Genomic DNA, 22,026 nt, shown 5'->3' with positions numbered 1-22,026 from the left:
GTCGCAGGCTACTCTTCTTAAAGGCGCAGGCTCGCACCCCGTCTTTTTTTTTTCTTCTTCCCTGTATTAGGACAAATAATTTTAGGCCACTTTAGCCTTAAAGGTCACTCAGTCGGCGATGGTCTCGACCCGGCCCTGACCCCGGAGAGAAATGCATCTGAGAGATCAGTGCTGGTGTAGCCCACCCGTCACCCTAGGAAGCGGCCTGGAAAAGGGAGGCATTGAACAGGCTCTTTGGGCCTCAATGGTACTTTCTGTAAAATGGGGCAAACAATAACTTCCATCTGTACATTCAGAAATTGCAAGGGGGAGCCTCCAAAACACACTCTCAACACACAAGGAATGTCTGTTCCCCTCCCTAAGGCTAAAGGCTAATCTTACCTGATGGTCAGCTGGAAGGAGTCTGTGGTTGCTAATTAAAGTGGCCTGAAGGAGGGGTGACAGGGTATCAGCAAGAAGCAGCAGTATGGAGAAATGAGAGACAGAATAGTTGCAGGAGCAGGAATGAGGCTGTTAGCTCAGAAGCCACATATGGCTAGGGCCTTGTGATAAAACTTTATGTCTCCTAAAACTTCAAGGGACTGCTGTGGGTCATTTCTTCGCTGTCACCCTGATACCTACAGACCCACTAGGCCTGAGGGGCTGCAAGCACCATCCATTCATTCCATGAACATCAAGGACTTTATAATTAATATTTAATACAAGTCCTTTCCCTCCTAAGTCCTTTCGGTAGGCAAAGGCCTACCCAGATCGGTGCTAATCACTACCCCAAGGTTGCAGGGAGGTGGACGGAATTGGGGTGCACTGAGGATGGGATAAAGGTTCCAAGCACATTTCTGCCCAGCCTGGGGGAAGCAGCTCCCTCCACCAGCACAGTGCCCCTAATATTTGGTCAAATGATTTGGGAGTCTCAATCAGTCATCTAGGGGTCGGGGCAATATGGGACAAAACGGGGTTTGATCCCCAGCACCCCAGATGGTCTCCCCAAGCCTGCCAGGAGTGATTTCTGAGCAGAGCCAGGAGTAGCAGCTCCTGAATGCCCCGGTTGTGGCCAAAAAACAAAAAAACAGTGAGTTGTCTACACAACAGTGAAGGGGTTGATTCCAGGGAGTAGGGTGGCCACGAGGGGCGCAGTGGTTAGCGCTATTCCAAGGCCCCCTCGGCCTGGGCAAGGCCTGGCTGCAAGTCCCTCCGCCATGCGGGCTCGAGCGCAGGCAGGGCCCCACTGCAAATTGCGCGGGAGTGCTGGAGGCCAAGCGGACCCATAGCCGCTCTCAGGCCCGTGAGAACGAACACGCAGTGGCCCGGCAGGGCCGACATGGCTCAACGTGGGTACACGCCGGCCCGGAGCACGCGCGCGCAGACCGGAAATACGGGTTCCCCGCCGCGGGGGCGTGGCTAAACCCGGAAAAGCGCGCGAGTGGGCGGGGCGTGACTCCCACCGTGCAAATGGCCTGCCGGGCGGAGTGGGCGTGGCCTTGCAGTAAATGGGGCGTTTCGTAGGCGTGGCTTCGCGGCAGCGTCCGGGGGCGGGGCGAGCTCGGCGGCTTTCCGACTCGGCCTCGGAGCCTGGCGGCCGCGCGGAGCCTCACCGGCCCCGAGCGGCTATGGGCCGGCTTGGCCCCCGGCGCCGCGCCGCGCGAGCACCGGCCTAGAGCCAGGTGAGCGAGATCTGGGGCGCGGGGCGGGTGTGGCTCGGATCTTCGGATAATGGGGGGCTAAGGGAGGTCCCGGAGACCTGCGCTATCGCCCCGGGGGGCCTGTGCTGGGGAACCCGCCTCGCCTCCTTGCTTTCCCCCCTCGCCTGATCCCCCAGTCTCTGCCTTGAGCTCGGTTTCCAGCCGGTGGATTTGGGGGTGCGCAGAGATCCGGGCCCCCCCACTCCCAGGCTCAGGGCCAGGCCTGGCAGGGCTGGGCAGGGCCAGGCCGGGTGACCCGGTCGGTGCCCGTGCCTGGCTTGTTTGCTTCCTTCCCTCCTGCCGGGCTCCACCTCTTTGCACTCCAGGTTTTGATCTTCGACCTCCTTCCCTCCCTACCTCCTGGGCCTGGCCGGGCAGGGGGAGGTTCGTGGGGAGCCTGGCATGAGGCCCAGGGAAGGGCAATGGGTCCCACGCGCGGCGGTGCCCTCGCCCAGCTGCCAGCCCCCGCCCCCAGAGTGACCTTGGTCAGTCGGATCACTTTCCTGCCACCCCCAGCCTCAGTTTCCCCAGTGGCAAAGGCCCTGGGGAGGATCGCTGGAAACCCTGCCAATGTGGGGTGGAGGTTGGGTGCAGTTTGGGGTGTCTGGTTGGTTTCTCTCCGGCCAGGTCAGTGAGCCCCCTAGGAGTGACCAGGCACTGTTTTCACAGAACCGAAGCGCCCAGATGGCGGACCGGAATCCAGGGGGCATCAGCCCCCTTCAGCAGATGGTGGCCTCGGGTGCTGGGGCTGTTGTCACCTCCCTGTTTAGTAAGAGAAGGGCAGTGGGTGCGGATTGGGCATGCCTGGTCCAGGGGGGCCAGTTTGTCTTGCATAGACATCTTACCCTTGTCCCCTGACCTCCCCCAGTGACACCCCTGGACGTGGTGAAGGTCCGCTTGCAGTCTCAGCGCCCTGCCCATGTCAGCGGTGAGTGCCTGCTTTGGGGGGTGGGGTGTTCCTGGGCAGACACAGTTCCAGAGGTGGGTGCTCTGATGCAGGGGGGGCACACCTGACCCCTGGATTCCTTGCATTGTAGAGATGACATCACCGTCCAGACTTTGGAGCCTCCTGGATGCCAGACGTGAGTGCCCCAAGGAAGGGATATAGGATCAGTCCCCAGGAGAGGAGGGCACAGTGGTCCACTCCCATCCTCACACCAGATATTGAGGGTTTTCTTCCTTTGCCCCCCCCTCCATAGGGAAGTGCCTCCTGTACTGCAGCGGGGTGCTGGAGCCCCTGTACCTGTGCCCGCATGGCCCCCGTTGTACCACCTGGCTGCAGGACCCAGCCCGCTTCACAGGCACCATGGTGAGGCAACCGTGACTTCCTTCCCCTTCTAGAATGAACAGTTCAGCTGGAAAAAGACAGTGCCCCTTTGAGGGTTTTTTGGGGGTGTTTTATGTTTTGTTTTCTTTTTTTTTTTTTTTTTTTTTTTTTGGCTTTTGGGCCACACCCGGCGGTGCTCAGGGGTTACTCCTGGCTGTCTGTTCAGAAATAGCTCCTGGCAGGCACGGGGGACCATATGGGACACCGGGATTCGAACCAACCACCTTTGGTCCTGGATAGGCTGCTTGCAAGGCAAATGCCGCTGTGCTATCTCTCCGGGCCCTATTGTTTTGTTTTCTTTTTTCCTTTTTTGAGAGGAGGATTTCAGCCACACCTGGCGATGCTCAGGGGTTACTTCTCTGCACTCAGGAGTTCATCCTAGCAGGGATCAGGGGATCAAATGGGATGCCAGAGCTCGAATGTGAGTCAGCTGTGTGCAAAGCAAGCACCCAACCCACTGTACGATCGCTCCCCCCACTCCCCCACAAGGTTTTGAAGGGCATTTAGGAGTCTGCCCAGAGCTGGTTGGGGAAATCATGTGTACAGAGCAGGCCAGGGCATTGGGGCCACACACATCACAGGTGCTCACGTTTGTTCCCCCCTCGGGGTTGCTGTTCCTGTGGCAGGATGCTTTTGTGAAGATTGTGAGGCATGAAGGCACCAGGACCCTGTGGAGCGGCCTCCCAGCCACACTGTGAGTGTTCCCCCTGCTGCACAACGCATCCTTCTTTTCCTTCCCTTCCCACTGAGCCCTTGTCCCCACTGGCCAGCATTTCTGAGCCCTGTTCCCTCCTCAGGGTGATGACTGTACCCGCCACCGCCATCTACTTCACTGCTTACGACCAGCTCAAGGTCTTCCTGTGTGACCGAGCCCTGAGTTCTGACCTCCTCGCACCCATGGTGGCTGGTGCTCTGGCCCGCTGTGAGCAAAGCCTGGGCTGCTCGGCCTGGCCTGTGCCTGCTGGGGTGGGGGGATGAGCCAGGCACTGGACTCCTCCCCCATGCTGAGTTCCCCCTTATCCCTCCACAGTGGGCACCGTGACTGTGGTCAGTCCCCTGGAGCTGGTGCGGACAAAATTGCAAGCCCAGCAGGTGTCCTATCGGGAGCTGGGCAAGTGTGTCCGCATGGCCGTGGCACAGGGTGGCTGGCGCTCACTGTGGCTGGGCTGGGGCCCCACTGCCCTGCGGGATGTGCCCTTCTCAGGTAGGCGTGGAGGATGGGGAGAGGTGAGGCGGACACCCCTTGCTTCCCCATTCCTTACATATGCATGTGCCCTCACCTCCAGCCCTGTACTGGTTCAACTATGAACTGATGAAGAGCTGGCTAAACAGACACAGGCCCAGAGACCAGGCTTCTGTGGCCATCAGCTTTGTGGCCGGCGGCATCTCAGGGACAGTGAGTTGACTGGATTGGGGTCAGGCCAGCCAGGATGGCAGGGTTGCCCTGTGGGGACACTCCCTCACTAGGACCAGCAGCCCTGGGGGTTGTGGGGATCAGGGTTCCTGGATGACAGGTGAGTACCTTCCCCCCTGCAGGTGGCAGCCATTCTGACTCTCCCCTTTGACGTGGTAAAGACGCAGCGTCAGGTGGCGCTGGGAGCAGTGGAAGCTGTGAGAGGTAGGAGTGTGGGATTTGGGGGAGCTGGCCCCACTGTGGGATGTGGGGGCCTGAGGGATCCTGGTCCCACTGCAGGGTGTGGAGGTCTTACCTAATCCCCGCTTTGCAGTGACACCCCCACGAGCCGACTCCACCTGGCTACTGCTGAGAAGGATCCAGGCTGAATCGGGCACCAGAGGCCTCTTTGCAGGTGAGCCTCTCAGGGGTGTCTGGGTAGTGGTAGGGGGTGCCCTGGGACCTCTGACCCAGCTCTCCCCTCCCCCCTGCAGGCTTCCTCCCTCGCATCATCAAGGCTGCACCCTCCTGTGCCATCATGATCAGCACATACGAGTTCAGCAAGAGTTTCTTCCAGAGGCTGAACCTCGAAGGGCCCCTGGGCTCCTGAGGGGATGCGGGAGACCAAGCCAAGTGCCTTGTCCTCAGCACTGAGGGGAGGGTCTCCAGTCCCTCTCCCACTTTCCTCTCCACTCTTGAGCACCAGGAATGGGGGGGGGGGGCTGTTCTTTGGACCCACCCAGGCTCTCCTTACACAGCATTCTGCTGCTACTCCCGGTTCCCAAACTGCAAGGATCATCACTCTTCTGTCTCCCACAAACTGAAGACCAAATCTGCTGAATCCCCATCTCCCCTTCCCCATGTGCTTGCTGTTGGCCTTGTCTGCCCAGAGCCCCATGGCCTGGGCTGGGCATTGTCTGTACCTTGTCAAGTCCCCAAGTCTAAAGCTGGTGAACTTCTGTGCGTGCCTGTGATGTGAGCCGGGGCTGGTGGTTGGCAAGGGCAGGGAGCCTGTGGTGGACTCCAATTAGAACGTTTTGTATGTGGAGGACTGGGGCAGTGGTGCAAGTGGTAAGGCGTCTGCTTTGCACGTGCTAGTCTAGGACGGACCACGGTTCGATCCCCCAACGTCCCATATGGTTCCCCGAGCTAGGGGTGATTTCTGAGCTCATAGCCAGGAGTAACCCGTGAGCGTCACCAGGTATAGCCGGAAAACCAAAAAAGAAAAGAAAAAAAAAAAAGGAAGTTTGGATGTGAGAGAGGTTTTCAGGCCAAGGGCCCCTCAATTTAAAGCACTCAGGGGGACCAACAGCTCTCAGCTGTGGGGAGGGGTGGCCTCACTGCACAGATCCTGTTCAGGGTGATGGGCAACTTGTGAGCATCACCTCTCCAGTGTTCCCCCTTTTTTGACATCAGCAGTGCACTGCCAAGGTCTTTAAGGGGTGTCCATGGTGCAGGCTACTGTTCTGGTCCCCGAGTTGTACTGGCCACCTATTCCACTCGACCAGCCAGGCTCAGAGTGGGGCCCATCCCAATCCCACAGACAAGGCTGTCCCGAGTCCTCTGGGTTTTATTGGCCTACTCCCCTCGGAGCCTTCCTTCCTACAGGGCACTGAGGAAGGGGTCTGAGGGGTACATAGGAACCAAGGGAGAGAGGCAGGAGGAGGGGGGATGAGCCTGGGATAGTTCAGTGGGGAGCCAGTTGGGTGCCCAGAGCCCCTGCATCCGTGATGTCCTGCTGCCCCCTTGACAGCTAAAGGGCCAGAAGGCCACTGGCTGGGGTGGCCTTCCCTTAAGGCCTGCACTAGGCATGGGTCTTGGCCACATGCTCAGCTGGGGCTCAGTGCTGGGCTGCCCTCGGGACTGTCGCTCACCAGGCACTCGTTGGATTTGAAGCTCGCCAGGGACTTGCAGCTGGGGATGGAGGCCAGGGAGCCGCAGAGACCCAGCATGGAGGGCGTGGGGTCCTTCCCTGGGGAGAGAGGGCGGGTGAAGTGCGCCAACCACTGTGGTGTGTGTGGGTAGGGGCAGTGATGAGCCGCTCCCATACACCCCAAATTCCCCCATTTCTGGGATGGGAAGCCGGACAAGGCCCCAGCCTGTGTCATGCGTGGTGTCTGGACACTGGATTGTGATCTTTAGTTACTTCCTGTGTCTCTTCCCCCCAGCTCCATCCGCTCCTTGTTTATTAAAATACACTGAGCACTTGCTCTGTTCCGAGCACTGGGGGTACAGAGAAGGGATGAAACACGGACCCTGCCCTCACGGAGCTCACAGTCTGGTGGGGAGAGACATGGACAGTCACAAACACCGGTGGGGTCATGTCCGCAGCCTGCCTTGTTCTGGGGATCTGGGGCCATCCAGTACAACGAGGGTTAAAAAGAAAAAAGAAAATCCAGGCACCCGGAAAACTCAGGAGGGGACACGGGATGAAGCCAGGGAGCGGTCAACACAAAATGCATGCGTTGAAGTCCTGGGCATTCGCTTGGAGAGAGCCACTAATTTGGCTCTGAGCTTCCTGGCAGCCAAAGAAAGAGGGAAGATAATGGTCAGGAGAGTGGGTCACACAGTGCATGAGATAACAGACTATAGAGCTCCCTGAAAGTTAGGGGGTCCCCAGGAATAGCAAAAGCCACTGGGCCCTCACCCTCTGCTCCTGTGACACCCCCACTTTGCAGAATCGACATGTGCTGGGCCAGGATTTGTGCTGCGGTTTCTGCACCCCCCAAATCAAACAGCTAATTCTTAAATGCTCTAAAAGGGCTGGGGGTATGGAGGTGCTGACCATGGGCCAACTTGGGTCCTGGATCCTGTGGGCCTTGCCTTGGCCCTCCCTGAAGAGGGGTGGGGTGGGGTGCTCACCCATGGGACCCCAGGGCTCCTCATCCCGCTTGCTCTCTCCCAGGCGCTGGGAGTCGGAGCTGAGACTGGCTTCAGCAGAGAGGGGCTCCGGGCTCATGAAACTGTGCCTGTGGCAGAGCAGAGAGCTGGTGAGCAGGTTGCAGACAGCAGGGTGCAGGTCCACCCCCAGCTGGCCGAGGCTTACCTGCGGTAGAGTTTGGGGTTATTGGACCCCTCGGCTCCATTGAGCGTTCCCAGAGAAGGCCACTGGTTGACCAGGGGCGTGACCAGCTCCTTGGAGGCCTGGGCCAAGGGAGCGTGGTCACCGGGAATCAGCCCTGTCCTGGGAAGGGGTGGAGGAATTAGGCGGGGCCGAGGAGCGAGTGAGGAAGGGGCTGGAAGGGGGGATTGGGGGCAGGAAAGGCCAGGGTGGCAGAGATGGGGTTAGAAGACGTGTGCCAACGGCCCCTGGGCTTCTACATTATCGACTCAGGAGACACCCTCCCAATAAAACACCTCCGGGGGCTCAATGGAACAGCTCCTGGGGCGAGGTGGGGTCAGAACACTCCTTTTGGGGGGCCCAGAGAGCACAGCGGTAAGGGGTTCGCCTTGCACGCAGCTGACCCAGGATGGACCTGGGATAGATCACTGGCTTTCCATATGGTCCCCCAAAGCCAGGAGCAATTTCTGAGTGCAGAGTCAGGAGTAACCCCTGAGAGTCACCAGGTGTGTGACTCAAAAACCAGAACAAAGAACACTCCTTTTTGGGGGGCTGGGTGGGAGATGGTGTCCAAGTTTCTGCAGCCAGCAGAGACGAGGGCGGGGGTCCTGAAGGGACAGTGCTGGGATGTCACAGGGGATGCAGCTGAGGATGGCACGTTTGCAGGGAAGGGTGGGGAGCAGGGCCGGGGTGTGATGTTCGTGGGGGGGTATTGATTGGAGGGAAATGTGAGTCGAGCACCGCTGAGTTGGAGAGTAGGATTTGGTGTGTGTGACTTCTAGGGACAGTGTTGGGGGCTAGTGGGTTCCCCCACCCCATGAGGGTTCAGTGGGGGCTTGGGGCTAGGGCCCCGCTGCTCACAGCTGCTCCTGCAACTCCAGAATGACGCCTTCCAGCTCCCGCTTCTCGCGCTGGTTCTGCGCCGCCGCTTCCTCCAGCTGCAACTGCAGCCGCTGGTTCTCCGCCTCCAGGTCCTTGAGCTGCGACTCACGCAGACGCACCAGCTCCTCCAGGTAGCCCTGGGGGACCCCCCCAGCTCAGCAGCTGCTGCACGCGCCGCACCCCTCCCGGGTCCCCCCTTCCCGCCGCACCCCTGCCCCGCGGCCCCCCGCCGCGCGCACCTTCTGTGCATAGACGATGCGGAACTTCTGTTCCATCTTGTGCCACTTGCTGTACCAACTGTCCTCATCGGTGACCAGCGGCAGGTAGGGGTGCTCGGGCGAGTTGTCCTCGCTCGTACTGCTCTCGGCGCTGTGCCGCTCCTCCTCGTCCGTCAGGTAGTCGTAACTTTTGGGGGGGGGTACAGCAGTTGGGCAACCGCGCCTGGAACCCCTACCCTACCCTACCCCGAACCTCCCTGGGCTGCTCACTCACCTCTGGGTGAACTTCAGGTAGGGTGTGTAGTCGATCACCACGGGGGTCTTCCCGTCCAACACTTCGCCCTTGAGGCAGAAGCTGGGGTGGAGGGACCCCGAGGGTTAGTGCTGGGTTGGGAGTGGGAGGCAGGAGAGTGGGGGTCACAGCCCCTGCCACCCGCCTTCCCCCTGCCCAGACCTCACCTGAAGTCGATGGCGCTGAGTCCGATCAGCATCCCGATGAGGACCGTGGACTCTTCCCGCAGCATGATAGCTCCCGAGTCGTAGAAACGTCTATGGGGGGTGGTGAGGGGTTAGTAAGCTGCAGCTTTCTTCCAGCCCCCCTTAGCCTCGCCCAGGAATTCCTGCCCAGACCAAGGCAACCCCCTTTGCCTGCCTCCTCCCACTCCTGGGTTTTGCCTCTTGGTCAGACTGGGGTTCACTTGAATGGTCCCCACTTTCCAAGTCCTCAGAAAATGATCCTTACTTAGCCTGTTGCTTTTCATTTATTTTTTTTCTGGGGGGGGGCACACCCTGTGACGCTCAGGGGTTGCCCCTGGCTATGCGCTCAGAAATCGCTCCTGGCTTGGGGGACCAAATAAGATGCCAGTGGATCGAATTTGTTCCATCAGGTTAGTGCACTCAAGAGCCTTTAGCTCTGCACCACCTCTCCGGCACCCTGTTTTTTTGTGTGTGTGTGTGTGTGTGTGGTTTTTTTTTAACTTTATTGATTGATTGGTTTCTGGTCCACATCCGGCAGCAATCAGGGGTTACTCCTGCCTCTGCACTCAGAAATTGCCCCTGGCAGTCCGGGGGCCCACATGGGGTGCCTGGAATCAAACTGGTCCCTCTCTGGTCGGCAGCATGCAAGGTAAAGGCCCCATCGCTGTGCTATCTCTCTGATCCCTCCCCAACCTGTTTTTAATTTTCTTTTTAGCCATACCCAGCCATGTTCACTCTTTTTTTTTTTTTTTTTTTTTTTTTGGTTTTTTTGGGCCACACCCGGCATTGCTCAGGGGTTACTCCTGGCTGTCTGCTCAGAAATAGCTCTTGGCAGGAGGCACGGGGGACCATATGGGACACCGGGATTCGAACCAACCACCTTTGGTCCTGGATCGGCTGCTTGCAAGGCAAACACCGCTGTGCTATCTCTCCGGGCCCCGCCATGTTCACTCTTGATGGTGCTCAGTGGACCATGTGGTGGCAGGACTTGAAACCAGGCTTCCTGCACCCGAAGCTGTGCCCTAATCCAGGGGCCATTAATGTTCTCCATCCCCTGAATTGTCTCTTTTCTTTTTTTAAATATGGAACGCTTCACGAATTTGTGTATCATCCTTGCGCAGGGGCCATGCTAATCTTCTCTGTATTGTTCCAATTTTAGTATATGTGCTGCCGAAGCGAGCACGAATTGTCTCTTTTCTACCGTGTCCTAGGTCATCCAGTTCTCACATGTATGTTTGGCATGCACTGGTGCCTGAGAACAGCGGGGGCGAGCTGTGCCCTGGGAGGGCAGGCTCAGGGGGCCACTTGAGAAAAGCAGACACATATCCCACACACATTGGATTTAGCTCCAAGCTCATCTCATTCTTTGGGCACCTCTGACCCTGTGGCCCTGCCTTGAGGCTCATCTTGTCCACTGTGTCACTGCAGGTGGACACTAGATCCGTGGGTAGCAGTGAAAACACTGACAGTGAGGGTGCAGATGTGGGGGAGATTAAAGGCTTTTGTATTGCAGAACAAAGCTGGTGAGATGTGACTTCAGCAGGGCCATCACTGCAGTTTAAAGGGGGCTGGTGAGCTGGACCTAGAGGTGACTGGTGGTACTGCCAACCAGAGGCTTTGGGTGTGCGAAACGTTGCCCAGCCACTGAATCGCAAAAATGGGAAGGGCTGGTGTGGTTGCAGGAGGTGAGAGGGAACATGTCCCCAGAAATGAGGGGAGGTTCTTTTTTTTTTTTTGGTTTTTGGGCCACACCCGGTGATGCTCAGGGGTTACTCCTGGCTATGCGCTCAGAAGTCGCTCCTGGCTTGGGGGACCATATGGAACACCGGGGGATCGAACCTTGGTCCGACCTAGGCTAGTGCTGGCAAGGCAGACACCTTATCTCTAGCTCCACCGCCCGGCCCCAAGGGGAGGTTCTGACCTGGTGGTCCGGGTGTCCCGAAGAGCCGTGGTGATGTACTCGGACATGCGCTTCTCCATCAGCGCCACCCGGATCCATGCCCGGCCCTGGAAGAGAGCCCTGGCCTTCATTTGCTGCCTGGTAAGTGTGCACCATTGAACCAGGACTTCCTGTTAACTCCTCTCCCTGGGCCCAAGGCAGGATGTGAACCAGAGAGCGGGCTATCCCTGGGGACAGGCTCTGACCCTCACCTTGGCTCTGGCGGTGCTGATGTTCTCCATGTTCTCAATGCTGCTCACACAGTTGTTGGGGACTTTGCTGCAGGCCAGCCGGATGTAGTCCCAGAAGCCTCGCTGCCCGTCTGAGCTGAACCAGCTCACTGGACCTGCTGGGGCACAGGCTGAGCCAGGGCAGGGAGGGGGCTCAGCAAGACCCGGATGTATAGTGAGGGCCCGTGTAATGGGGCAGACACAGGCCCATATGTAGCAGCTCCCGGGCTCCCCTCACAGGATTGTCCTAGCAACACGTCCCCCTGCTGGGCCAGCGGCGCCTCACCCCATGCCCACCTCACACAGACCCCAGGCCAGGGCTGTGCTCACCAGAACACCCTTCCCTGCCTCGTAGCTCTGTGTAGGCCCAGCATGGAGGCCTGAGTCATTGAAGGGGTTCAGAAAGTCATAAAGAAGACGAGGGACTAGAGAGATAGCACAGTGGCATTTGCCTTGCAAGCAGCCAATTCAGGACCTAAGGTGGTTGGTTCGAATCCCGGCGTCCCATATGGTCCTTTGTGCCTGCCAGGAGCTATTTCTGAGCAGACAGCCAGGAGTAACCCCTGAGCACCGCGGGGGGTGTGGCCCAAAAACAAAAAAAAAAAAAAGAGGTCCTGGGGTGCAAAGTGGCTGGATGTCGGGGACTCCAGAGTTGGGACCCACCTTTGAAACGGTGGCTGAGGATCTGCTCAAGAATGGCAGCGAAGTTCACAAACTCCTCAGAGGAGTCATCGATGGGCTCCGCCGTGTACTTTTCCAGCAGGGTTTTCACAGAGAACCTGTCAGGGCCAGAGAAAGGCCATGATGTCAGGTGGCATGTTTTGTGGGGAGGACTGGCAGAGGGGGAGGCCTGAGAGGTGATGGCAGGGAAAGGGTTGGGCGTGTGAAACAATAGAGATGAGACATCCAAAGTAGGGGGGGGCTGGCCTGAACCCCTTCCTCTGTGCCCCTATTATGCCCTGGCCTGAGCTGGCTGCGGCTTCATGCCTGGACAGCGTCTCTTCCCTTAGGCAATGGGGTCATTCTGCCAGAGCACGTGGACTGGCAGCAGCACAGGAAACAGGGACATGCCTGCTGGCCAGGTGGGCTCTCAGTGCATGGATGCCCCCCCTTCCCCCTTTCTCCTTCTCAGCTCTGCAGCCCACACACCAGCTGCCCAGACCCAGGCTCTGAGGGGTGGGGGGAGGTGCAGGGTGTAGGTCTGACACAGTCTGGGTGGGAGGAGCCTTAGCATCAGGGCCAGGGAGGGGATTGGGGGTGTGGACACAGGATAGGGGGCCTGAGAAGGGAGCTGAGGCCAGGAGCCAAGCAGCTGCCTTCCCCCCTCTCCAAGCCTCCCAAACCTCAGCTCCCTCTGCAGGACTCCAGCACCCTACTATGGCCTCAACACAAAGAGCAGAGCAGGGCTGGCCTGTGCAGTCTGAGTGCTGCTGGGGATCTTCCCTTCTGTCTGAAGTATCTCTGGGCCTGGGCCATGCCCAGCCTCTTGGTTAGGGGTCCTGGGAGGTAGGATCCTCAACATCTCTGACACCTCCATTCCAGAGAGATGGCAGCTGAGGCCGCAGGATTGGTGGTCTGTACAATCACCTGACTGGGAGGAGTCAGGCAGGTATGTGGGATCCCAGAGCCCTGCCCTTCCTGTTTTCTTTGTGTCCTCCTAGGGCTATTTTTTGATTGGTTTGTTTTTAGGCCACACCTGGTCATGCTCAGGTGCTCAGAGGCTACTCCTGGCACCGCTCTCAAAAACCACTCCTGGCAGGCTCAGTGGACCATATGGGATGCCGGGAATGGAACCTGGGCCGGCCATGTATAATGCAAATGCTCTACCCATTGTGCTATGGCTCTGACCCCACCTGAGGGCTGTGTTAACTGTCAGGGTCTACAGCAGTCTAGCCCCAGCATTCGCTGTCCTGCTGTCCCTCAGAGCCAGCCCAGCCCTGTGTTTCTACACATGTCCTGTTCTTCCCTCTGGACTCAGGTGTTATAGTTGGGGCCCTGCCAGGTAAGACGGATGGAGGTGTTCAGTCAGATGAACAGTGGGGTCTCATCCATCCTTTGGTTGGAATCTCAGGTGGGGCTGAGAGGAAGTGAGCAAGGCCACAGCCACAGGGTGGGGCAGAGAGCTGGATTTTAGGGCACTTTCCAGACTCCACTGTCCAGCCTCCAACTTCCATTCACAATTTCTTCCATTCAGCCAGGTCAGTCCTGAGGAGGGGCCTGGGATCGGCTCAGGGTATAGCAGCCATCTGCTCTCTGTCCCCAGGGGTGCTGAGGAGCAGGCGCTCACCCCAGGAGGGCAGGCTCGACTCCCTGTTAGGAGGTGCAGTGGCTGCTGCAGGTTACTATGGAGACAGGGAGGACAGGGCCCAGGGGAGCCCAGAGGCTGCTAAAGGGAACTGATCTCAGAGCTGGAGGCCAGGCAGGTGACAGCAACGAGGGGTTTCTGAGTTTCTGTCATGCCCCTCACTCCCCAAAATATCCTTCACAGCCCAGCCTCAAGTCCTCTCTACTCTGCTGGAACCTCAGCTCAGGTTAGGCCAGGAACCTAAGCTCCCTCTTCTGTATGGGGAGGCTTAAGTAAGAAGCTGGGGTGGCCTGTGGGGAGGGAGGTTCTGGAGGTCTGATCTGAGGGTCAGGCACCTATGCTGATCCAGTCCAGACCTCTCCTTTGAGTTACAGTTACAGCTAAATGTGGGGTGCGGGGAGGCGATCAAGAGGGTCCAGAGTGCTTAGGAGCTCTCCCCAACGGATGCACAGTTGGGGCTGGAGCCAGAGCACAGTGGCAGACCCGGGTTCAATCCCCAGCACTTCATATGGTCCTCTGGGAGTCATTCCTGAGTGCAGAGAGAGAATTGAGCCCTGAATATCTCCAGGTGTAGTTTTCTGCCCCCATCCCACCCCCCAAAAAGATGCACAGCTGAGCACTGAGGAAGGAAGAGTTTGTGCCTAGACTCTTCCAGTCTCAGAAGCAGGGAGCTGGCCTTGCCCCATACAGGATGGGTTGGGGGAGGCTGTGCTCCTTCCTTGCATAAGGCTTCCGGCATCTAGACACAGCTGATGGACTCCCCTGAGCCAGGCACCGGGAGATCATGGGGCCACAGGCAGTGGGGTTGGATATATGCCAAGAACCTGGAAGGAGCTAGAGGCGCTTGGAGCCAAGGCAGCAAGTGGGCACCAGAGAGCCAGGCCAAGGCCTGTTTTTAGGCAGGTGAGACTGACAAGGAAAACCAGTTTGTGCCTTATGCCCCTCTACTCAGGGGGTATGTGAGGGGGGAGAGAGGGGCTAGATAAGAGAAGGCAGCTGTCCTGGGGAGCCCAGAGCGGCAGAGGGGGCTGCAGGAGAAACTGGGCAGGGCCGGACAGTGAGTCACTGCGGCCAAATGTAAGTGTCCCTTCCTGGCACCAGGACAGCAGGAGAATAAAAAAACGGTCAGCTGGGAACTCAGGGACCCGCCCTGCCCTGCCTATCTCTCTCTCCCCCCTCGGAGCCCAGGTAGGCCTCGCTGTCAGTTCCACAGCCCTGGGCCTCTATTAGGATCTGGGGCCTTCACCCTGTCACAGGCTGTAGCTGGCCCCCACCTGGGCCAGCCTCATCCCAGCTCTGAGCATTGAAGAATTCCCCCCAAGATCCAGCCGCACCCTCGGATTGCAGAGTGAGGGTGTGCGGGAGGGCCTCCCAGTTGCCTCCCTCTGCCTCTGCCCACCCTGCCCAGCCCCCAGCCTCCCGCCCCCCACCATGTCACTTCCTGGCTGTCACAGGAAGCTGCAGTGCCAATGAAACCCCCCCAAACCCCAGGCCCTGGCTGGGCGCAGGCCTGGCTCTGCCCGACAGAGGCTAGAGGTCCCCCCAGACCCCAAGACTGGCTCTGGGTGAGCCGGTGATCCTGCCCCTCTCCCGGCCCCGGCCCTGGCGCCCCAGCGGCCAGCGCTTGGCACCTCCTGGCACCCTCTTGCAGGCGCGCCGGGGTGCCCGTCCGCCGCCCCGCGACTCACCTGCACACGGTGATGAGGTTCCGCCGCTCCACGGCCACGTTGCGGGAGGACGCTTTCTTGGAGGACAGCCCCAGAGCCATGGTGGTCTGGACAAAGCTCGCTTCCATCCAGATGCGCGGCCGACTGTACGCTGCCGCCACCAGCTGCCCCCCCAACCTGGCCGGCAGCTCCGGCACGGCACCCCCGCCGGATCACGGCTGCGCCCTCGGCCCCGCGGGTCGCCGCGACTCCTCTGCGGCCATCCTGCTGCTGTGGCTGCTGCTTCTTGCTGCGGCGGCTGCACCGCACCGCACCGCACCGCACAGCCCCGGGTGGCCCGGTCCCCGGCCCCCTGGCTCCCTGCCCCCGCCGCGACGCCGGTGCGAAAACAAGGCCGGGGAGGGAGCTCTCCGAGGTGCTGAACCGGGGCCCGCCACCCTCCCCCGAACGCCCGCCCCCCTCGGCCCGTGACGTCAGGGCCCGCCCCGCCCCCCGCAGCCGGGGACCAATCCGCCGAGGGTGCGGGATCGGACGGGGAGGGGAGAGGGATCGGGCCCCAGGGGGTCCCCGGAAGAAGCCTCGATGTGGAGGAGGGAGAGTGGGCATCTGGCTTGGCTTGTTCCCCCTCTCCAGCCTGCAGACAGGCCCCAGGTCCGTCCCCCCCCCATTCTGGCGTCCCTAAGCTCCTATCCTGATGTCTGAGATTGCACACACACAGACACACACACACACACACACACACACAGACGCACACACACACACAGACGCACACACACACACACACACACACACACACACACACACACACACACACACACACACACACACACACACACACACATTGTCTGGGGGAGATGCAAGGCCCTGCCCGCACCTCGCCCTGCCACCACCAGGCCCCGCAGCTCTCCAAGGCCGAGTCGGGGCCCTAAAGCACGGGGGGGCTGGCCCCAAAGGCCAAAGAATTTAGAGTTGGTCCTTCTGCCTGGCTAGTCTGCAGCAGCCTCTCCCCATTGGGGGTTGGGATCCCAGACTAAAGCCCAGTGCGGCAGCCAGCCGCTGTGCTCAGCCCAGCAGTGCCCAGCTGGGCTTGGCGGGGATTGCCAGCAGCAGAGCTGGTGCCTCAGGCAACTGGAGGGCAGGATGCTAATGTATTTCCTCCCTCTCAGCTGCTCTGGGCTGCGAGCACGCAGCGAGGTGCCATCACCCCTCTCTGCTGGCCCAGGAGGCCCTGCAAACTGGCAGATCTCTAAGGAAGGAGGAGGCTGGGGTAGAGGTGGGTTCCTGCAGTTCCTGGCCTTCTCTGGCTCTCTCACCCCTGTCTCCACCTGTGCCACCCCTTCCTCCCCTGACCCCTTTTCCTCACTGAAGTCTCAGCTCCACTGAAAGCTCTTCTGGGTTACCACAAGGGGCTATGCAGCTGATTAGCTTCCAACTTCATTTTACTAAGGGTGACAGTTGTCAGTCTTCTGGACTCGGGGTGCCTCCACACTGAACTAAAAGCAACAGGGAAGGCCCCTCAATGAAATCCTAGGAGACACCCATCTGTGTGCCTGGGTATGAGAGGCTGCCCCCAGCAGTCTGTTCATTCAGCTCCACTGGCTGATGGGACTTCACACACACACACACACACACACACACACACACACACACACACACACACGCGCGCGCGCGCGGCCTTCCCATCCCCCTCCTTGTCTTTTTGTCTCATCCCTAGACACTCCCCCAAGGTACTAGGGGTTTCTCTTGGAGGTGCTCAGGGGACCATATGGGATGCCAGGGATAAAACCAATGGCAGCAATATGCAAGGCAATCTCTACCCTCTGTTCTATCACCCAGCCCCACTCCTCCATTTCCTTTTTGTTTTGTTTTTGGGCCACACCCGGTGACTCTTGGGATACTCCTGACTATGCGCTCAGAAATCGCTCTGGCTTGAGGGACCATAAGGGACGCTGGGGATCGAACCAGATCCATCCTGGATTGGCTGAGTACAAGGCAAACAACCTACTGCTGTGCTATTGCTCCGGTGCCCCACTCCTCCATTTCTTTATCACCTTCTACCTCCAGTGTTTGTTTTATTTATTATTATTTTTGGGGGGGGGGGCACACCCGGCGGTGCTCAGGGTTACTCCTGGTTATCTGCTCAGAAATAGCTCCTGACATGCACGGGAGACCATATGGGACACCGGGATTCGAACCAACCACCTTAGGTCCTGGATTGGCTGCTTGCAAGGCAAACGCCGCTGTGCTATCTCTCCGGCCCCAACTCCAGTGTTCTTATTGATTTTCTTATACAGTAGTTGTATAGAAGAGCACATTAAAAAAAAAAAAACATGTTTGCCCTGTAAAGAATCTTTTTTTTGTTTTGTTTTGTTTTCTTTTGGGTCAGACCTGGCAACACTCAGGGGTTACTCCTGGCTCTACGCTCAGAAATCTCTCTTGGCAGGTTCTGGGGACTATATGGGATGCTGGGATTTGAAGCACTGTCCTGCATACAAGGCAAACGTGCTATCTCCATGCTATCTCTCCAGCCCCTCTGTACAGAATCTTTACAAAGTCATGCCTGGGCCATCAAAGATCAGTGAATGATACATAACAGAAATCCCAAGATTTATCTTGTTTTGGGGGGGGCACACCCAGTGGTTCTCAGGGCTTACATCAGGCTCTGCACCCAAGGATCACTTCCAGCGATACTCAGAGGGATACAGGTGATTGAACCTGTGATGGTCACCTGCAAGGCAAATTCCCTACCTGCTATATTATTGTTTCAGCCCCAACGATCTATCTTATGCCTTTCCCAGGTCTCGTCTTTATTTATTACTGTAAGAGAAAAGCACTGTCCTGATTTTTTGTTTTGTTTGGGACCACACCCAGTGGTACTCAGGAATCATTCCTGGTGGTGCTGGGAGGATCATATGGAATCAAGGGGAACAAACCTGGGTTGGCCACAGGTTAGGCAGACACCTTACCAGATGTACTATCTCACCAACCCCAACTGTCCTGATTATTATGATATTAATCCTTGTATTCACCCCCTCCCCAAAGTTGACAACCCTCAGTGGAAGTAAGATCTGAGATATGCCAAAAGAGCAGTGAATCAGAGACTGCAAGGGAAGGAGAAGGAACTTTGGATAGTAATGGACAGTGACTGGCAGTGAGGAGTGAAGTCATGTTGCAGCTATATGGAAACTTGATACATAAAGTCATGTAATTCACATGACATCATAAAATTTCAAAATTGTTAGGACAGAGCAATAGCACAGCAATAGGGTGTTTGCCTTGCATGCGGCTGACCCTGAAGGGACATGGATTTGATTCCAGGCATCCCACATAGTCCCCTGAACCTGCCAGGAGCTATTTCTTTTTTTTTCTTTTCTTCTTTTTTTTTTGGGGGGGGGTCACACCCGGCAGTGCTCTGGAGTTACTCCTGGCTCCACGCTTAGAAATCACTCCTGGCAGGCACGGGGGACCATATGGGATGCAGGGATTTAAACCGATGACCTTCTGCATGCAAGACAAACGCCTTACCTCCATGTTGTCTCTCTGGCTATTTCTTTTTTTGTTTGTTTGTTTGTTTGTTTTGTGGTTTTTGGGTCACACCCGGCAGTGCTCAGTGTTTATTTCTGGCTCCAGGCTCAGAAATTGCTCCTGGCAGGCACGGGGGACCATATGGGACACCGGGATTCGAACTGATGACCTCCTGCATGAAAGGCAAACGCCTTACCTCCATGCTATCTCTCTGGCCCCCTTTTGTTTATTTATTAATTGGTCTTTGGGCCACACCCAGACATGCTCAGGAGATACTCCTGGCTCTGTGATCAGAAATAGCCCTTGGCTGTGCTCACTTCGGCAGCATATATATATATATATATATATTTTTTTTTTGGCAGCACATATATTAAAATTGGAATGATACAGAGAAGATTAGCATGGCCCCTGCGCAAGGATGACATGCAAATTCGTGAAGCATTCCATATTTAAAAAAAAAAAAAAGAAGAAGAAATAGCCCTTGGCAAGCTCTGGGAATCATATGGGTGCCAGGAATCAAACTGGGTCCATTCAGAGTCAGCCGCCTGCAAAGCAAATGCCCTACCACTGTGCTATTTGTCTGGCCCCTGCCAGGAGCTATTTCTGTAAACTCTGGGTGTGGCCCCAAAACAACAAAAAATTTTTTTTAATTATTTTGGGTTTTTAGTCCATATCCAGCGGCACTCAGGGGTTACTCCTGGCTGCATGCTCAGAAATCTATCCCAGCAGGCTCAGGGAACCATATGGGATGCCAGGAATCGAACCTAGGTCCATCCTGGGTTGACTGCATGCAAGGCGAATGCCCGACCACTGTGCTAATCTCTCCGGCCCCAAAAAGCAAAATTGTTTAATGCTGTTTGTGTTTTTTTAGAAATGGAATCATCCTGTACCAATTCAATTGTTATTTGCTCCTTTGAATATTATGTCTCAGTATTTTTATATTGTTTGTTTTTTATATTGTTGTTTTTGGGGGTACCACGTGCAATGGTGCATGTGGCTCAAAAGCTGCTGGCTCTGTGCTCAGGAATCACTCCTGATTGGTTGGGGTGAAGGCAAGTGCTCTACCTGCTGTACCAGCTCTCAAAACATAACCACTGAAGAGCACAGAGGAGGGACAGTTCCCGAGAGGTAGGGGCTAATGTTGCCCTTACCCCTCAAATTTCCTAACTAGGGTCCAGTGGTTGGGTGAATTTCCAGCTCCCAAGAAAAACTGCCACCCTTTACCCAAGGACAACTGGGAGTGGGGACTGTGCTAGTCATTCGATGCTGTAGAAAGTTCTGGGGGATCATATTCCCTGCCAGTGCCACCCTCAGTCAATATTGATTGTGTGGGAGCTGGTGTGAGGCTGCCCTGGGTTCCACACCCTCGGTTCCCGGTAGGACTCAGGCCCGGTGCCTACTTTCCATTCTGGCTGGGCAGCTCCCCATTCTCAACCTCCTGTGCCCCTGGCCATCTCTCCTCTCACCCTATGACAGTTCCAGAAATCATCTGGCTCAATCTGTTTTGGCAGGAGGCCTCACCCCGCAGTGCTTTGGGCTAACTTCTGGTTCTCTGTTCCAGGATCACTTTGAATGGAAATCAGAGGACCATACGAGGGTGCTGGGGATTGAACCTGGGGGTCGGCCTTCCAGCCCCTCATTTTTCAGACTCTAGCCTTTGAATCTTTGAAGCAGGCTCTGCTTGTGTGAGGAAACCAGGTAGCACAGGTGGTACTTGTAGCAGGAAGGAAGCCCTGGAAAGAACCCCAGGACCCTCATGGGATCTGCACTTGCACTATCTCAAGCACTATATAGAGGGCAACCAGGACCTTGTTTCAGAGTTGAGTGGGGAACCTACCACCCCCACCCAGGAGTGCTCTGGGGAGCCCTCCCTGTGCTGTGCATGTCTCCAGCACTGAGATGCCAGAGAAGTGGCCCCTGGGATTGCAGAGCTAGTGGCTATTAAATTCCCTCTTAGTGCTTGGGGGGAAGAAGGAGTGCAGTGGGAGAGAGAGAGAGAGAGAGAGAGAGAGAGAGAGAGAGAGAGAGAGAGAGAGAGAGAGAGAGAGAGAGAGAGAGAGAGAGAGAGAGAGAGAGAGAGAGCACAGTGTTAAGGTGCTTGCTTTGCATGGACCCTGGCACTCATGGTCTCCCCAGCACTGCAGGATATGACCTGCAGTCATACCTTTCACACACACCCTCAAAAAAAGAAAATCTAGGGAGAATACTGGGGAAATGGCAGCAGGACTGAGGAGCTGGCTGAAAGCAAGACACAGTCATGTATGTGCGTCAAGTTTAACCCCCATCATATGAGGGTCTTCTGAGCAGCTAGGCCAACTCTGAGCACTGAGTTGCCTCTGAGAACTCTGTTTGTTTTTTTGTTTTGTTTTGTTTTGTTTTTTGGGCCACACCTGGCGGTGCTCAGGGTTACTTCTGGCTGTCTGCTCAGAAATAGCTCCTGGCAGGCACAGGGGACCATATGGGACACCGGGATTCGAACCAACCACCTTTGGTCCTGGATCGGCTGCTTGCAAGGCAAATACCGCTGTGCTATCTCTCTGGGCCCAAACCTCTGAGAACTCTGGGTTTGGCCCCAACCTGAAAAAATGACCCACAAGGAATGTTCATCAGAATGCACCAATGCTTCCAGATCTGACTTGATGCTGCCATGTACTGGGCCTGAAGTCACCCAGACATGAGTGAGTTTGCTGTAAAATGTGGAAGTGAGCTGGGCTCAGTGCCTCACCCTGTGGCACTCGAATGGTGCTCATCAACAAAACAGTGCTGGTTCAGCCAAACAGTTATTGTACGACAAAGAGCAGCTTTTAGAAGGCTGAATATATGGCTTCATACTGACTGCGTGAAGCTTCTGCTCTATTGTTCAATTGAGTTGTGGGGGCCAGAGTGATAGCACAATGGTAGAGCATTTGCCTTGCATGTGTCTAACCCAGGTTCGATCCCCATGTGGTCCCCCAAACCTGCCAGGAGTGCTTTCTAAGCATAGAGCCAGGAGTGACCCCTAAGTGCCACCAGATGTGGTCCTAAAACAAAGCAAAAACAAAAACAAATAAATCAAGTTGTAAGTCAAGGGATCAGAACAAAAGTACAACAGGAAGGGTGTTTGCCTTATACAAAGCCTACCTATATTAAATCCCCAGAATCCCATATGGCTCCCCAAGCCTGTCAGAATTCTTTTTTTATTTTTAACTTTAATTTTATTGAACAGGATTAAATTTCTTTTTTTTTTAATTTGGGGGTGGGGGTTGGGTCACACCTGGAGGCGCTCAGGGGTTACTCCTGGCCCTGTGCTCAGAAATCACTCCTGACAGGCTTAGGGGAACATA

The 22,026-nt window shown here is 56.7% G+C and overlaps 2 protein-coding genes and 2 non-coding genes across 10 annotated transcripts; 2 read left to right on the top strand and 2 right to left on the bottom strand.

Moving 5' to 3' along the window:
• The first annotated feature begins 1,539 nt into the window (after positions 1-1,539).
• On the top strand, positions 1,540-5,160 carry SLC25A39 (solute carrier family 25 member 39). Its single transcript, XM_049780679.1, has 12 exons — positions 1,540-1,661; positions 2,349-2,448; positions 2,548-2,607; positions 2,717-2,761; positions 2,879-2,988; positions 3,633-3,700; positions 3,804-3,928; positions 4,037-4,210; positions 4,293-4,402; positions 4,543-4,624; positions 4,734-4,814; positions 4,894-5,160. Exons 2-12 carry the CDS (start codon positions 2,364-2,366, stop codon positions 5,007-5,009), a joined length of 1,056 nt encoding a protein of 351 aa, XP_049636636.1. The 5' UTR covers positions 1,540-1,661; positions 2,349-2,363; the 3' UTR covers positions 5,010-5,160.
• A 793-nt stretch (positions 5,161-5,953) lies between these two features.
• Positions 5,954-15,445, bottom strand: RUNDC3A (RUN domain containing 3A). Of its 7 annotated transcripts, none has more exons than XM_049779838.1 (11): positions 15,200-15,445; positions 11,870-11,985; positions 11,189-11,337; positions 10,959-11,044; positions 9,020-9,109; positions 8,835-8,915; positions 8,582-8,747; positions 8,322-8,479; positions 7,446-7,583; positions 7,262-7,368; positions 5,954-6,371 (listed from the first exon to the last, which is right to left on the bottom strand). In XM_049779838.1, exons 1-11 carry the CDS (start codon positions 15,304-15,306, stop codon positions 6,229-6,231), a joined length of 1,341 nt encoding a protein of 446 aa, XP_049635795.1. In that variant the 5' UTR covers positions 15,307-15,445; the 3' UTR covers positions 5,954-6,228. The 7 variants fall into 7 exon arrangements, with proteins under 7 accessions (XP_049635795.1, XP_049635818.1, XP_049635790.1 ...); XM_049779861.1 differs by having other exon boundaries at positions 11,189-11,322; XM_049779833.1 differs by lacking the exon at positions 5,954-6,371 and adding an exon at positions 6,529-6,917 and having other exon boundaries at positions 7,185-7,368.
• LOC125996590 (U6 spliceosomal RNA) lies at positions 10,114-10,220 on the bottom strand. The gene has a single exon (XR_007491297.1). It is a non-coding gene; the product is annotated as a U6 spliceosomal RNA (small nuclear RNA).
• A 3,607-nt stretch (positions 15,446-19,052) lies between the features above and the next one.
• On the top strand, positions 19,053-19,156 carry LOC126026187 (U6 spliceosomal RNA). The gene has a single exon (XR_007501585.1). It is a non-coding gene; the product is annotated as a U6 spliceosomal RNA (small nuclear RNA).
• Positions 19,157-22,026: the final 2,870 nt, after the last annotated feature.

Source organism: Suncus etruscus, chromosome 1 (genome assembly GCF_024139225.1).
Source record: "Suncus etruscus isolate mSunEtr1 chromosome 1, mSunEtr1.pri.cur, whole genome shotgun sequence".
Lineage (NCBI taxonomy): Eukaryota > Metazoa > Chordata > Mammalia > Eulipotyphla > Soricidae > Suncus > Suncus etruscus.
Note: the sequence above shows the minus strand (reverse complement) of the source record. Positions and strands in the feature narration are given on the sequence as shown.